Genomic DNA, 15,718 nt, shown 5'->3' on the forward strand with positions numbered 1-15,718 from the left:
ACCGTGTAACTCTTCACAGTCATTCCTTCCTTCCTCTCTGTGACCATCCTCCCCTCTCACCTCCATCACTCCTCCCCTCCCTCCAGTACCACTCAGTCACTCCACAGCTCTCCACTCATTCCTCCCAGCCGACTCTCTCCAACCCCCAACAGAGCCTCATCCCACACGACTCACCAAACCCAACCCAACAGACAGGAGAGAGGAACCACTGACTCCATCATTCACACCCCTACCCACAATGCACTGTACATCCAGTAGGTGAACTGGTCCATGGGAGGTTCAACCTCACAGAGTGACAGAGACTGAATGAACACAGACCGACATGAGACTTGGTACCTGAGGATGTGTCTCCCGCTGGGACAGAGGACAGTTCCTGGGTGTGTTCTCCAGTAGACAATCCTGTAGACTGTTCCAGTGTTGAATTCTCCAGGTCTGGAACAAAGTAACACAGACAGGGGAGATTGACAGAGCTTAAACATCACAACAGGGACAAGCAGTTGTACAGACGAGCGTTTCTCCGGATGCTGGGAATCCAGAACAATTCACAGAAAATGCTGAAGGTCCATCAGCATCTCTGGAGGAGAATAAACAGTCGAAGTTTTGGGCCAAGTTACTTCATCAGGACTGGAAAGGAAGGGGGCAGAAGGCCGAATAAGAAGGTGGAGAGTGTACAAGCTGGCAGGTGATTGGTGAAGCCAGGCAGTGAGAAGATGTCTGGGAACGTGAGCAGGATGATGCGAGAAGCTGGGAGGTGATATGTGGAAAAGGTAAAGAGATGAAGCAGGTGAAATCCAACGAGACAGGACAGTGGACGATGCATTAAATAGATGGAGGAGGGGGACCAGAGGGAGGAGATGGGCAGATGAGGAGAGGGGAAGGGCTGAGAGGAGAGCCCGAATGGGAATGGAAAAAGAGGGAAGTGGGAGGGAGAAGAATTTACAGGATGTAAGAGAAATCGATATTCATGCCATCAGGTTGGTGGTGACCCTGACAGACTATGAGGTGTTGCTCTTCAAACCTGGGGGTGATCTCATCAAGTCAGAGGAGGCTGTGGACAGTCATGTCAGAAGGGAATGGAAAGTAGAATTACATTGGGTAGCCACCGGAACAAGAATTTAACAAAGAGGTCTCTAATTTGAAAAGAAACGAAAACCATCTAGTCACCATTCACCACCTCTCCCTCTCAAAGTTTCTGTGAGTGGACACGTCTCTCAGACAAAGTCCAGATGAATATCGAGGACCAAAGGAGGGAAAGATCGTTCTATTCATTGACCCTCACAAACCCCATCACGAATACCTGAGCTCAGAGACCCTGCTGGGCTGCTGGTCAAACCCAGACCAGGCTCCCCTGTCGTTGTTTCCTGGGCTTCCCAAGTTGTGTCCGACTGGGAATCTGTACCTGAGCTCACAGACCCTGCTGGGGTGGTGGTCAACCCTGGACCAGGCTCTCCGGTCACCGATCCCTGGCGTTCCTGAGTTGTGTCCGACAGAGGTTCTGCAATAAGTAAAGATACAATGGAAGGGTAAATTAGTAAACAAGTTTTACCTTCAATCAGGTAGGAACTCAATGGCAGGAACAGGAGGCTCAAGTCCGGGTCAAATCTGTCCTCTGAAATACACACACTCCCCTCTCCTTTGGTCTTTAATACCTCTACCCTTGTCTCTCAAATCCCTCTCCTCACATCTCCCACATTGCACCTCCCTCTCCACCCCTCTCACCCATTTTCTGCTGTCCACGTACTGAATTACTCATGACTAGAATCAACTCATGCCAGAGTGAGGACCTGGACCCACTGTGATTTGCCTATCACAATAGCTCTACAAATCAAATCAAATTAAGCTTAATTATCATTCAAACCATACATGGATACAGCCGAACGAGACCACATTCCTCTGGGGACAAGGTACAAAACATTCAAAATAGCAAGCAAACATTCAAAAACATTGAGTAACAGAGTTCAGAATATCGAGCAAGGAAGCATCTTCACTTGAAAAGGAAATCATACACAGTCCAGGACCCTGAGGGACAATGTCCAGCAGTCGATGGTACTGTCTCCCGGCAGTGTACAGACACACGCAATCCAGCCTGTCAGTCCACCACTCAAACACGATAGGGCAGAGAGGGGTGGAGTGACTGAGTGACACAGGAGGGAGGGGAGGAGTGATGGAGGTGGGAGGGGAGGATGGTCACAGAGAGGAAGTGAGGATTGACTGTGAGGAGTTACACGGTGACTGATGAGACACAGAAACGACAGGAGAGGGATTTGAGTAATTCAGTACATGGACAGAAGGAAATGGGTGAAAACGCACAGGAGAGAGGGATGGAGAGGGAGGCGGGATGCTGGAGTGGGAGGAATGAGGCGAGTGAAGAGGGAGTGATGATTGTGTGAGGTGAGTTGGGCAGAGAGATCAGTGAGAGTGACACTCCAAATGGAGGGAGGAAAGGAGAGACTGAAAAGAGAGTGATGCAGACAGAGTGAATGCTGAGAGAGGGGGATGTGAGGAGAAGGATTTGAGAGACAAGGATTGGAGGTTTGGAGGAGGGGGAACAGAGGGAGATGATGGACAGATGAGGAGAAGAGAAGGACCAAGATGGGAGCCAGAGTGGGGATGGAAATCGAGAGAAGTGGTAGGGGTAGAAATTACCGGAAATTATAGAAATCAATGTTTATGTCGTCAGGATGGAGGCTACCCAGAAGGAATGTGAGGTGTTGCCCCTCCATCCTGATTCTGGCCTCATCAGGTGAGTGCAGGAGTCCTTGGACAGACACGTGGGAATGGGAATGGGGAGTTGAATTGAAATAGGTAGCCACTGGGACAACAATTTGGAAAGGAGGTCTCTGATCTGAAGAGATACCAAAACCATCCAGTCCCTGTTCAGCAACTCTCCCTGGTGAATGTCTGTGACCAGTCACTACTCTCAGTCAAAGCCCAGGTGAATATTTGGGGCTGAAGGAGAGAAAGATCGTTCCCTTCAGTGATCCCCACCACAGTTACCCGAGCTCGCAGACACTGCTGGGGGGGTGGTCAAACCCAAATCAGGCTCTCCAGTCACTGATATCCGTATTTCCTGAGTTGTGTCCGACTAGGAATCTGTACCGGAGCTTGCAGACCCTGCTGGGGTGGGGTGTGTTCAAACCCAGACTCGGCTCACTTGTCTCTGATCCCCTCTAATTTCCTGTTTAATACCTCCAACCCTTGTCGGCCAAACCCATCTTGTCACGTGTCCCTCTCTCTGTCTGAATCACTCTCCGGTCAGTCACTCCTTCCTTCCCTCAGTTGGAGTGTCCCCTTCACTAATCTTTCCCCATCTCCTCTTCCCCTCTGCATCTCCCCATCTCCCCCTCTCCTCGGACCCTCCCCATCTCCCCCTCTCCTCGGACCCTCACCATCTCCCCCTCCCCTCTGCCTCAACATCACTCCCACTCTCCTCGTCCACTCCCCATCTCCCCCTCTCTGCCCATCACCTCAGCCTCTCCCCGTCTCTCCCTCCCCTCTGCCTCTCCCTCTCTCCCCCTCCCTCTTTCTCTCTCTGTCTCCCCTTCCCCTCTGCCTCTCCCTCTTTCTCTCTCCCCGTCTCCCCCTCCCCTCTGCCTCAACGTCACTCCCACTCTCCTCGTCCACTCCCCATCTCCCCCTGTCCTCTGCCCATCACCTCAGCCTCTCCCCGTCTCCCCCTCCACTCTGCCTCTCCCTCTTTCTCTCTCCCCATCTCCCCCTCCCCTCTGCCTCTCCCTCTTTCTCTCTCCCCGTCTCCCCCTCCCCTCTGCCTCTCCCTCTCTCCCCCTCCCTCTTTCTCTCTCCCCGTCTCCCCTCCCCTCTGCCTCTCCCTCTTTCTCTCTCCCCGTCTCCCCCTACCCTCTGCCTCTCCCTCTTTCTCTCTCCGTCTCCCCTTCCCCTCTGCCTCTCCCTCTTTCTCTCTCCCCGTCTCCCCCTCCCCTCTGCCTTTCCCTCTTTCTCTCTCCCTGTCTCCCCCTCCCCTCTGCCTCTCCCTCTTTCTCTCTCCCCGTCTCCCATTCCCCTCTGCCTCTCCCTCCCTCTTTCTCTCTCCCCGTCTCCCCCTCCCCTCTGCCTCTCCCTCTTTCTCTCTCCCCATCTCCCGCTCCCCTCTGCCTCTCCCTCTTTCTCTCTCCCCGTCTCCCATTCCCCTCTGCCTCTCCCTCTTTCTCTCTCCCCGTCTCCCCTCCCCTCTGCCTCTCCCTCTTTCTCTCTCCCCGTCTCCCCCTACCCTCTGCCTCTCCCTCTTTCTCTCTCCCCGTCTCCCCCTCCCCTCTGCCTCTCCCTCTTTCTCTCTCCCCGTCTCCCCCTCCCCTCTGCCTCTCCCTCTTTCTCTCTCCCCGTCTCCCCCTCCCCTCTGCCTCTCTCCCCCTCCCCTCTGCCTCTCCCTCTCCCTCTTTCTCTCTCCCCGTCTCACCCTTCCCCTCTGCCTCTCCCTCTTTCTCTCTCCCCGTCTCCCCCTCCCCTCTGCCTCTCCCTCTTTCTCTCTCCCCGTCTCCCCCTCCCCTCTGCCTCTCCCTCTTTCTCTCTCCCCGTCTCCCCCTCCCCTCTGCCTCTCCCTCTTTCTCTCTATCCGTCTCCCCCTCCCCTCTGCCTCTCCCTCGTTCCCTCTCCCTACCTCTCCCCCTCCCTCTTCCCTCTCCCCACCTCTCCCCCTCCCTCTTTCCCTCTCCCCATCTCCCCCTGTCCTCTGCCCATCACCTCAGCCTCTCCCCGTCTCCCCCTCCCCTCTGCCTCTCCCTCTTTCTCTCTCCCCATCTCCCCCTCCCCTCTGCCTCTCCCTCTTTCTCTCTCCCCGTCTCCCCCTCCCCTCTGCCTCTCCCTCTCTCCCCCTCCCTCTTTCTCTCCGTCTCCCCTCCCCTGCCTCTCCCTCTTTCTCTCTCCCCGTCTCCCCCTCCCCTCTGCCTCTCCCTCTTTCTCTCTCCCCGTCTCCCCCTCCCCTCTGCCTCTCCCTCTTTCTCTCTCCCCGTCTCCCCCTCCCCTCTGCCTCTCCCTCTTTCTCTCTCCCCGTCTCCCCCTCCCCTCTGCCTCAACGTCACTCCCACTCTCCTCGTCCACTCCCCATCTCCCCGTCCTCTGCCCATCACCTCAGCCTCTCCCCGTCTCCCCCTCCCCTCTGCCTCTCCCTCTTTCTCTCTCCCCATCTCCCCCTCCCCTCTCCCTCTCTCCCCCTCCCTCTTTCTCTCTCCCCGTCTCCCCTCCCCTCTGCCTCTTTCTCTCTCCCCGTCTCCCCCTACCCGTCTCCCCTCCCCTCTGCCTCTTTCTCTCTCCCCGTCTCCCCCTACCCTCTGCCTCTCCCTCTTTCTCTCTCCCCATCTCCCCCTCCCCTCTGCCTTTCCCTCTTTCTCTCTCCCCGTCTCCCCCTCCCCTCTGCCTCTCCCTCTTTCTCTCTCCCTGTCTCCCCCACCCCTCTGCCTCTCCCTCTTTCTCTCTCCCCGTCTCCCATTCCCCTCTGCCTCTCCCTCTTTCTCTCTCCCCGTCTCCCCCTCCCCTCTGCCTCTCCCTCTTTCTCTCTCCCCGTCTCCCCCTCCCCTCTGCCTCTCCCTCTTTCTCTCTCCCCGTCTCCCCCTCCCCTCTGCCTCTCTCCCCCTCCCCTCTGCCTCTCCCTCTCCCTCTTTCTCTCTCCCCGTCTCACCCTTCCCCTCTGCCTCTCCCTCTTTCTCTCTCCCCGTCTCCCCCTCCCCTCTGCCTCTCTCCCCCTCCCCTCTGCCTCTCCCTCTCCCTCTTTCTCTCTCCCCGTCTCACCCTTCCCCTCTGCCTCTCCCTCTTTCTCTCTCCCCGTCTCCCCCTCCCCTCTGCCTCTCCCTCTTTCTCTCTCCCCGTCTCACCCTTCCCCTCTGCCTCTCCCTCTTTCTCTCTCCCCGTCTCCCCCTCCCCTCTGCCTCTCCCTCTTTCTCTCTCCCCGTCTCCCCCTCCCCTCTGCCTCTCCCTCTTTCCCTCTCCCCACCTCTCCCCCTCCCTCTTTCCCTCTCCCTACCTCTCCCCCTCCCCTCTGCCCATCTCCCCCTCCCTCTTTCCCTCTCCCCACCTCTCCCCCTCCCTCTTTCCCTCTCCCTACCTCTCCCCCTCCCCTCTGCCCATCTCCCCCTCCCTCTTTCCCTCTCTCCCCCTCAGCCTCTCCCCTCTCTCCCCCTCACTCTTTCCCTCTCCCTACCTCTCCCCCTCCCCTCTGCCCATTTCCCTCTTTCCCTCTGCCCCTCCCTTTCTCCCCGACACCTCGGGCGCTCCCTGTGGTGGAGATATGACGTGTAAGACCATGATTGGAGAGAGTTCTGAGCATGCACAGAAATCTGAGAAAGATCGAGAAACATCGAGAAGCATGGCACTGTGAGACTCGTCTGGTTTTGCTGCTGTTGTCAATAAAATTCTATTCTTCCAGAATAAGTTTCGTTATTAGAAACCCACGGAACGTATTAATATAAAGAACATGACATAGTGTCAGAAGTTGGTCTGGAAATATAATCCGTTTTCTCCTGGAGAATCGAAGATAATCGGAAAAAACTGAGTTTGCACTGTTTTGGTGTTTGCTAACAGTTTTACAAATGGAAGGGCTGCGACCGGCACCGACACTTCATTTGTTGGGGAACCGGAGAAAATTTAAACAACGTTTTGAGATTTATGTATCGGCGATCGGAGCAGATAAAATCAGGCCTCTCCCTCTTACCCCCTCCACCTCCCCTCTGCCCCTCCCTTTCTTCCCCTCACTCCCTCCATTTCCTGTCAGCCTCACTCCACCCTCTCCCCTCACTCCCTCCATTTCCTGTCAGACTCACTCCACCCTCCCCTCACTCCCTCCATTTCCTGTCAGCCTCACTCCACCCTCCCCTCACTCCCTCCATTTCCTGTCAGCCTCACTCCACCCTCTCCTCACTCCCTCCATTTCCTGTCAGCCTCACTCCCTCCATTTCCTGTCAGCCTCACTCCACCCTCTCCACTCACTCCCTCCATTTCCTGTCAGCCTCACTCCCCTCTCCCCTCACTCCCTCCATTTCCTGTCAGCCTCACTCCCCTCTCCCCTCACTCCCTCCATTTCCTGTCAGCCTCACTCCACCCTCTCCACTCACTCCCTCCATTTCCTGTCAGCCTCACTCCCCTCTCCCCTCACTCCCTCCATTTCCTGTCAGCCTCACTCCACTCTCCCCTCACTCCCTCCATTTCCTGTCAGCCTCACTCCACCCTCTCCCCTCACTCCCTCCATTTCCTATCAGCCTCACTCCCCACTCCCTCCATTTCCTGTCAGCCTCACCCTCCCACCTCTCACTCTCTCCCCTCACTCCCTCCATTTCCTGTCACCCTCACTCCACCCTCTCCCCTCACTCTCTCCATTTCCTGCCAGCCTCACTCCACCCTCTCCCCTCACTCCCTCCATTTCCTGTCAGCCTCACCCTCCCACCTCTCACTCTCACCCCTCACTCCCTCCATTTCCTGTCAGCCTCACTCCACCCTCTCCCCTCACTCCCTCCATTTCCTGTCAGCCTCACCCTCCCTCACTCCAGGGGATGGGTAGACTCTCTCCCAGCAGCTGACACAGCATTGTGGGCCGAAGGGCCTGTGCTGTGCTGTACTGTTCTGTGTTCTATGATCTCTGTCACAGGTCAGACTGGGCAGTTTCATTCTGACCCCGGTGTGAAGGGGGATACGGGAAAGGTGATCACAGACCACGGGCAGGGCAGCCGACTGGAAAACTCAGCCCGTGGTGTGTGTTGGTGACTCAGGACGTCCCAGAATTTCCCCACAACTACCACACTGCTGTGTCACTGGGGAACGGTGACCTACCTGTACAGTACACAGCGTAGTTACTCCAGGGTGTCAGCCACAGCCAATACACAAAGTAACCAGAGCAGTTTTTCACTCTGATCCCCCGGCTCCCAGAACAGGTGTATCCAGACTGGGTGAAGCAGACGGTCCTGGTCACCTCCCCCTCTCCCACGTTGGGATGGAGACCTGGAATGAGATTTATAAGCACTGTAAAATGTACCCGGTCCCACAGTACAGCGGGGAATGTGAATCAGGACCCACTGTAAATCAGTGGTTCACAACCCACGGTCCGGTCCGGCCTCAGTCAGCACTGAGCTGCTGCCCTCTCCCTCTCCACCCCACCCTCCCCGCAGCAGCACCTTCATCTTCTGAATGAGCCTCCCATGAGGGGCCTTGTCAAACGTCTGGGGGGTCTCACGGAAACCTATCTGAAGAGATCCGGGTCATCAGTTTGACTCTCCCCAAAAATAACCGAGCCACACTGATGTAAACTCTGACCCTACCGTTTAACCAGCCTGAGTAGTACCCGGAGCAGCGATAGTGTGGAACGACCGTCTCGGGAATCTTCCATCCTCCGGAACTGAAACAACAATCAGAGAGTCAGTCACTGATCTGAGGGAGTTTATTCACTCAGAGAGACATGGGAAATTACACTCACCCTGTCCGTATCCTGTCTCTGGTCAATAACCCCCCAATCCTGGGAATTCCCTCTCTGTTGTACCTCCTCCTTGTCTCTACCCCGAGAATGTGGGATCTCCCCTCTCCCTGTATTTACTCCCCATCTCAGTGTAGTCACTGATGATCCTGGTCTCCCTGCATTTCCCATTCACACACCCCTTGTTCCCCTGTTTACATTCCCCTTCTGTGTCCAGTTTCTCAGTGATTATCTCCTCACTTTACCTGTTAAATCTGTACCATCCCACTGCAAGATTTCCATCACTCATCCATTGTCCACCGGTACAATCAGTGTTGGAACAATCCGTGCTCCTCCAGGGCTGATCCAGGACGGTGTGGGTTACACACGGATCACCAAGTGTGGAGTCTGTGACTGAGGGACAGAACGATGTTCAGTGTTAATATACAGCTCACGTTCCCCATCCTCTTTCTCTGTCAATCACAACCCCCATCTGCACTTCCACCCTCAGCAACCCCTGGGCAACAATATTTATTTTTATTCCTCGAAGGGACGTGAGTTTCAGAGGCTGAGCCAGTGTATAACTGCCCCTCCAGAGGTTCCCTTGAGAAGGTGGTGGTGGTGGCCTGTCCTTGGCCTGTTGCAATCCTTGATGTGTGGGGACACCCACAATGATGATCCGGAGTTCCAGGGTTTTGACCCAGTGACACTGAAGGAGCAGCAATGTATTTCCAAGTATTGGCAATATGTAATTTGGAAGGAAAGATCTGGAAATTTCCACAACCCCCAACTGTCCATAGCCCTCTCTCAGCATCACCCCTCCACTCCAGCCCCTTCTCAACATCCCTCCTCCACTCAACTCCCCTCTCAGCATCCCTCCTCCACTCCAGCCCCTTCTCAACATCCCTCCTCCACTCCAGCCCCCTCTCAACATCCCTCCTCCACTCCACTCACCTCTCAGCATCCCTCCTCCACTCCAGTCCCCTCTCAGCATCCCTCCTCCCCTCCACTCCCCTCTCAACGTCCCTCCTCCCCTCCACTCCCCTCTCAGCATCCCTCCTCCAGTCCAGTCCGCTCTCAGCATCCCTCCTCCACTCCACTCCCCTCTCAGCATTCCTCCTCCCCTCCACTCCTCTCTCAGCATCCCTCCTCCACTCCAGTCCACTCTCAGCATCCCTCCTCCACTCCACTCCCCTCTCAGCATCCCTCCTCCAGTCCAGTCCCGTCACAACATCCCTCCTCCACTCCAGTACCCTCTCATAGTCCCTCCTCCACTCCCCTCTCAACATCTCTCTTCCACTCGTCCCCTCTCAGCATCCCTCCTCCAGTCCAGTCCCGTCTCAACATCCCTCCTCCACACCACTCCCCTCTCAGCATCCCTACTCCACTCCACTCCCCTCTCAGCATCCCTGCTCCACTCCACTCCCCTCTCAGCATCCCTCCTCCACTCCACTCCCCTATCAGCATACCTCCTCCAGTCCAGTCCGTCTCAACATCTCTCCTCCACTCCACTCCCCTCTCAGCAACCCTCCTCCACTCCACTCCCCTCTCAGCATCCCTCCTCCAGTCCACTCCCCTCTCAGCATCCCTCCTCCACTCCAGTCCACTCTCAGCATCCCTCCTCCAGTCCAGTCCCCTCTCAGCATCCCTCCTTCAGTCCAGACCCGTCTCAACATCCCTCCTCCACTCCACTCCACTCTCAGCATCCCTCCTCCCCTCCACTCCCCTCTCAGCATCCCTCCTCCACTCCAGTCCACTCTCAGCATCCCTCCTCCACTCCACTCCCCTCTCAGCATCCCTCCTCCAGTCCAGTCCCATCACAACATCCCTCCTCCACTCCAGTACCCTCTCATAGTCCCTCCTCCACTCCCCTCTCAACATCTCTCCTCCACTCGTCCCCTCTCAGCATCCCTCCTCCACTCCACTCCCCTCTCAGCATCCCTCCTCCACTCCTCTCCACTCTCAGCATCCCTGCTTCAGTCCAGTCCCGTCTCAACATCTCTCCTCCACTCCAGTCCCCTCACAGCATCCCTCCTCCACTCCACTCCCCTCTCAGCATCCCTCCTCCACTCCACTCCCCTCTCAGTATCCCTCCTCCAGTCCAATCCCGACTCAACATCCCTCCACCACTTCCCCTCAGACCCCTCCCCGTCTCCCCCTCTCCTCGACCCTCACCATTTCTCCTCCCCTCAGACCCTCACCATCTCCCTCTCCCCTCGGCCTCAACATCACTCCCACTCCCCGTCTCCCCTTCCCCTCGACCCCTCCCCGTCTCCCCTTCCCCTCGACCCCTCCCCATCTCCCCCTCTCCTCAGACCCTCACCATTTCTCCTCCCCTCAGACCCTTACCATCTCCCCCTCCCCTCAGACCATCACCATCTCCCTCTACCCTCGGACCCTCACCATTTCTCCTCCCCTCAGACCCTCATCATCTTCCTCTACCCTCGGACCCTCACCATTTCTCCTCCCCTCAGACCCTCACCATCTCCCCCTCCCCTCAGACCCTCACCATCTCCCTCTACCCTCTCTCCCCCTCCCCTCTGCCCATCTCCCTCTTTCCCTCTGCCCCTCCCTTTCTACCCCACACCTCGGGCGCTCCCTGTGGTGGAGATATGACGTGTAAGACTGAGATTGGAGAGAGTTCTGAGCATGCGCAGAAATCTGAGAAAGATCGAGAAACATCGAGAAGCATGGCACTGTGAGACTCGTGTGGTTTTGCTGCTGTTGTCAATAAAATTCTATTCTTCCAGAATATGTTTCGTTATTAGAAACCCACGGAACGTATTAATATAAAGAACATGACATAGTGTCAGAAGTTGGTCTGGAAATATAATCCGTTTTCTCCGGGAGAATCGAAGATAATCGGAAAAAACTGAGTTTGCCCTGTTTTGGTGTTTGCTAACAGTTTTACAAATGGAAGGGCTGCGACCGGCACCGACACTTCATTTGTTGGAGAACCGGAGAAATTTAAACAACGTTTTGAGATTTATGTATCGGCGATCGGAGCAGATAAAATCCCCCTCTCCCTCTTACCCCCTCCCCCTCCCCTCTGCCCCTCCCTTTCTTCCCCTCACTCCCTCCATTTCCTGTCAGACTCACTCCACCCTCTCCCCTCACTCCCTCCATTTCCTGTCAGCCTCACTCCACCCTCCCCTCACTCCCTCCATTTCCTGTCAGCCTCACTCCACCCTCTCCCCTCACTCCCTCCATTTCCTGTCAGCCTCACTCCACCCTCTCCCCTCACTCCCTCCATTTCCTGTCAGCCTCACTACACCCTCTCCCCTCACTCCCTCCATTTCCTGTCAGCCTCACTCCACCCTCCCCTCACTCCCTCCATTTCCTGTCAGACTCACCCTCCCTCCCCTCACTCCCTCCATTTCCTGTCAGCCTCACTCCACCCTCTCCCCTCACTCCCTCCATTTCCTGTCAGCCTCACTCCACCCTCTCCCCTCACTCCCTCCATTTCCTGTCAGCCTCACTCCACCCTCTCCCCTCACTCCCTCCATTTCCTGTCAGACTCACCCTCCCTCCCCTCACTCCTTCCATTTCCTGTCAGCCTCACTCCACCCTCTCCCCTCACTCCCTCCATTTCCTGTCAGCCTCACTCCACCCTCTCCCCTCACTCCCTCCATTTCCTGTCAGCCTCACTCCACCCTCCTCTCACTCTCACCCCTGCTCCCTCCATTTCCTGTCAGACTCACTCCACCCTCCCCCCTCACTCCCTCCATTTCCTGTCAGCCTCACTCCACCCTCCCCTCCTCTCACCCCTGCTCCCTCCATTTCCTGTCAGACTCACTCCACCCTCTCCCCTCACTCCCTCCATTTCCTGTCACTCACTCCACCCTCCCCTCACTCCCTCCATTTCCTGTCAGCCTCACTCCACCCTCTCCCCTCACTCCCTCCATTTCCTGTCAGCCTCACTCCACCCTCTCCCCTCACTCCCTCCATTTCCTGTCAGCCTCACTCCACCCTCTCCCCTCACTCCCTCCATTTCCTGTCAGACTCACCCTCCCTCCCCTCACTCCCTCCATTTCCTGTCAGCCTCACTCCACCCTCTCCCCTCACTCCCTCCATTTCCTGTCAGCCTCACTCCACCCTCTCCCCTCACTCCCTCCATTTCCTGTCAGCCTCACTCCACCCTCCTCTCACTCTCACCCCTGCTCCCTCCATTTCCTGTCAGACTCACTCCACCCTCCCCCCTCACTCCCTCCATTTCCTGTCAGCCTCACTCCACCCTCCCCTCCTCTCACCCCTGCTCCCTCCATTTCCTGTCAGACTCACTCCACCCTCTCCCCTCACTCCCTCCATTTCCTGTCACTCACTCCACCCTCCCCTCACTCCCTCCATTTCCTGTCAGCCTCACTCCACCCTCTCCCCCTCACTCCCTCCATTTCCTGTCAGCCTCACTCCACCCTCTCCCCTCACTCCCTCCATTTCCTGTCAGCCTCACTCCACCCTCTCCCCTCACTCCCTCCATTTCCTGTCACTCACTCCACCCTCCCCTCACTCCCTCCATTTCCTGTCAGCCTCACTCCACCCTCTCCCCTCACTCCCTCCATTTCCTGTCAGCCTCACTCCACCCTCTCCCCTCACTCCCTCCATTTCCTGTCAGCCTCACTCCACCCTCTCCCCTCACTCCCTCCATTTCCTGTCAGCCTCACTCCACCCTCCCTCAATCCCTCCATTTCCTGTCAGACTCACTCCACCCTCCCCTCACTCCCTCCATTTCCTGTCAGCCTCACTCCACCCTCTCCCCTCACTCCCTCCATTTCCTGTCAGACTCACTCCACCCTCTCCCTTCACTCCCTCCATTTCCTGTCAGCTTCACTCCACCCTCTTCCCTCACTCCCTCCATTTCCTGTCACCTTCACTCCACCCTCTCCCCTCACTCCCTCCATTTCCTGTCAGACTCACTCCACCCTCTCCCTTCACTCCCTCCATTTCCTGTCAGCTTCACTCCACCCTCTCACCTCACTCCCTCCATTTCCTGTCAGACTCACTCCACCCTCTCCCCTCACTCCCTCCATTTCCTGTCAGACTCACTCCACCCTCTCCCTCACTCCCTCCATTTCCTGTCAGACTCACTCCACCCTCTCCCCTCACTCCCTCCATTTCCTGTCAGCCTCACTCCACCCTCTCCCCTCACTCCCTCCATTTCATGTCAGCCTCACTCCACCCTCTCCACTCAGTCCCTCCATTTCCTGTCAGCCTCACTCCACCCTCTCCTCTCACTCCCTCCATTTCCTGTCAGCCTCACTCCACCCTCTCCTCACTCCCTCCATTTCCTGTCAGCCTCACTCCACCGTCTCCCCTCACTCCCTCCATTTCCTGTCAGACTCACCCTCCCACCTCTCACTCTCACCCCTCACTCCCTCCATTTCCTGTCAGCCTCACTCCCCCCTCACCCCTCACTCTCACCACTGCTCCCTCCATTTCCTGTCAGCCTCACCCTCCCTCACTCCAGGGGATAGGTAGACTCTCTCCCGGCAGCTGACACAGCATTGTGGGCCGAAGGGCCTGTGCTGTGCTGTACTGTTCTGTGTTCTATGATCTCTGTCACAGGTCAGACTGGGCAGTTTCATTCTGACCCCGGTGTGAAGGGGGATACGGGAAAGGTGATCACAGACCACGGGCAGGGCAGCCGACTGGAAAACTCAGCCCGTGGTGTGTGTTGGTGACTCAGGACGTCCCAGAATTTCCCCACAACTACCACACTGCTGTGTCACTGGGGAACGGTGACCTACCTGTACAGTACACAGCGTAGTTACTCCCGGTTGGCCACAGCCAATACACAAAGTAACCGGAGCAGTTTTTCACATTGATCCCCCGGCTCCAGGAACAGGTGTTTCCAGACTGGGTGAAGCAGACGGTCCTGGTCACCTCCCCCTCTCCCACGTTGGGATGGAGACCTGGAATGAGATTTATAAACACTGTAAAATGTACCCGGTCCCACAGTACAGCGGGGAATGTGAATCAGGACCCACTGTAAATCAGTGGTTCACAACCCACGGTCCGGTCCGGCCTCAGTCAGCACTGAGCTGCTGCCCTCTCCCTCTCCACCCCACCCTCCCCGCAGCAGCACCTTCATCTTCTGAATGAGCCTCCCATGAGGGACCTTGTCAAACGTCTGGGGAATCTCACTGAAACCTATCTGAAGAGATCCGGGTCATCAGTTTGACTCTCCCCAAAAATAACCGAGCCACACTGATGTAAACTCTGACCCTACCGTTTAACCAGCCTGAGTAGTACCCGGAGCAGCGATAGTGTGGAACGACCGTCTCCGGAATCTTCCATCCTCCAGAACTGAAACAACAATCAGAGAGTCAGTCACTGATCTGAGGGAGTTTATTCACTCAGAGAGACATGGGAAATTACACTCACCCTGTCCGTACCCTGTCTCTGGTCAATAACCCCACCAATCCTGGGAATTCCCTCTCTGTTGTACCTCCCCCTTGTCTCTACCCCGAGAATGTGGGATCTCCCCTCTCCCTGTATTTACTCCCCATCTCAGTGTAGTCACTGATGATCCTGGTCTCCCTGCATTTCCCATTCACACACCCCTTGTTCCCCTGTTTACATTCCCCTTCTGTGTCCAGTTTCTCAGTGATTATCTCCTGACTTTACCTGTTAAATCTGTACCATCCCACAGCAAGATTTACATCACCCATCCATTGTACACCGGTACACTCAGTGTTGGAACAATTCGTGCTCCTCCAGGGCTGATCCAGGACGGTGTGGGTTACACACGGATCACCGAGTGCGGAGTCTGTGACTGAGGGACAGAACGATGTTCAGTGTTAATGTGCAGCTCACGTTCTCCATCCTCTTTTTCTGCAAACCACAACCCCCATCTGCACTTTCACCCTCAGCAACCCCTGGGCAACAAAATTTATTTTTATTCCTCGAAGGGACGTGAGTTTCAGAGGCTGAGCCAGTGTGTAACTGCCCCTCCAGAGGTTCCCTTGAGAAGGTGGTGGTGGTGGCCTGTCCTTGGCCTGTTGCAATCCTTGATGTGTGGGGACACCCACAATGATGATCCGGAGTTCCAGGGTTTTGACCCAGTGACACTGAAGGAGCAGCAAAGTATTTCCAAGTATTGGCAATATGTAATTTGGAGGGAAAGATCCAGAAACTTCCACAACCCCCAACTGTCCATAGCCCTCTCTCAGCATCACCCCTCCACTCCAGCCCCTTCTCAACATCTCTCCTCCACTCCACTCCCCTCTCAGTATCCCCCTCCACTCCAGTCCCCTCTCAGCATCCCTCCTTCAGTCCAGTCCCGTCTCAACATCTCTCCTCCAATCCACTCCACTCTCAGCATCCCTCATC

At 56.3% G+C, this 15,718-nt stretch overlaps 1 protein-coding gene across 1 annotated transcript; it reads right to left on the reverse strand.

Moving 5' to 3' along the window:
• Positions 1-336: 336 nt before the first annotated feature.
• Positions 337-14,212, reverse strand: LOC140724483 (pancreatic secretory granule membrane major glycoprotein GP2-like; the record flags this gene model as incomplete). Its single annotated transcript, XM_073038932.1, has 6 exons — positions 14,134-14,212; positions 8,656-8,803; positions 8,259-8,335; positions 7,774-7,941; positions 1,298-1,495; positions 337-432 (listed from the first exon to the last, which is right to left on the reverse strand). Coding segments are annotated over exons 2-6 (583 nt in total), but the record flags the coding sequence as incomplete, so codon positions are not given.
• Positions 14,213-15,718: the final 1,506 nt, after the last annotated feature.

The sequence above is a fragment of the Hemitrygon akajei genome, unplaced genomic scaffold, assembly GCF_048418815.1.
Source record: "Hemitrygon akajei unplaced genomic scaffold, sHemAka1.3 Scf000242, whole genome shotgun sequence".
NCBI classification, from domain to species: Eukaryota; Metazoa; Chordata; class Chondrichthyes; order Myliobatiformes; family Dasyatidae; genus Hemitrygon; species Hemitrygon akajei.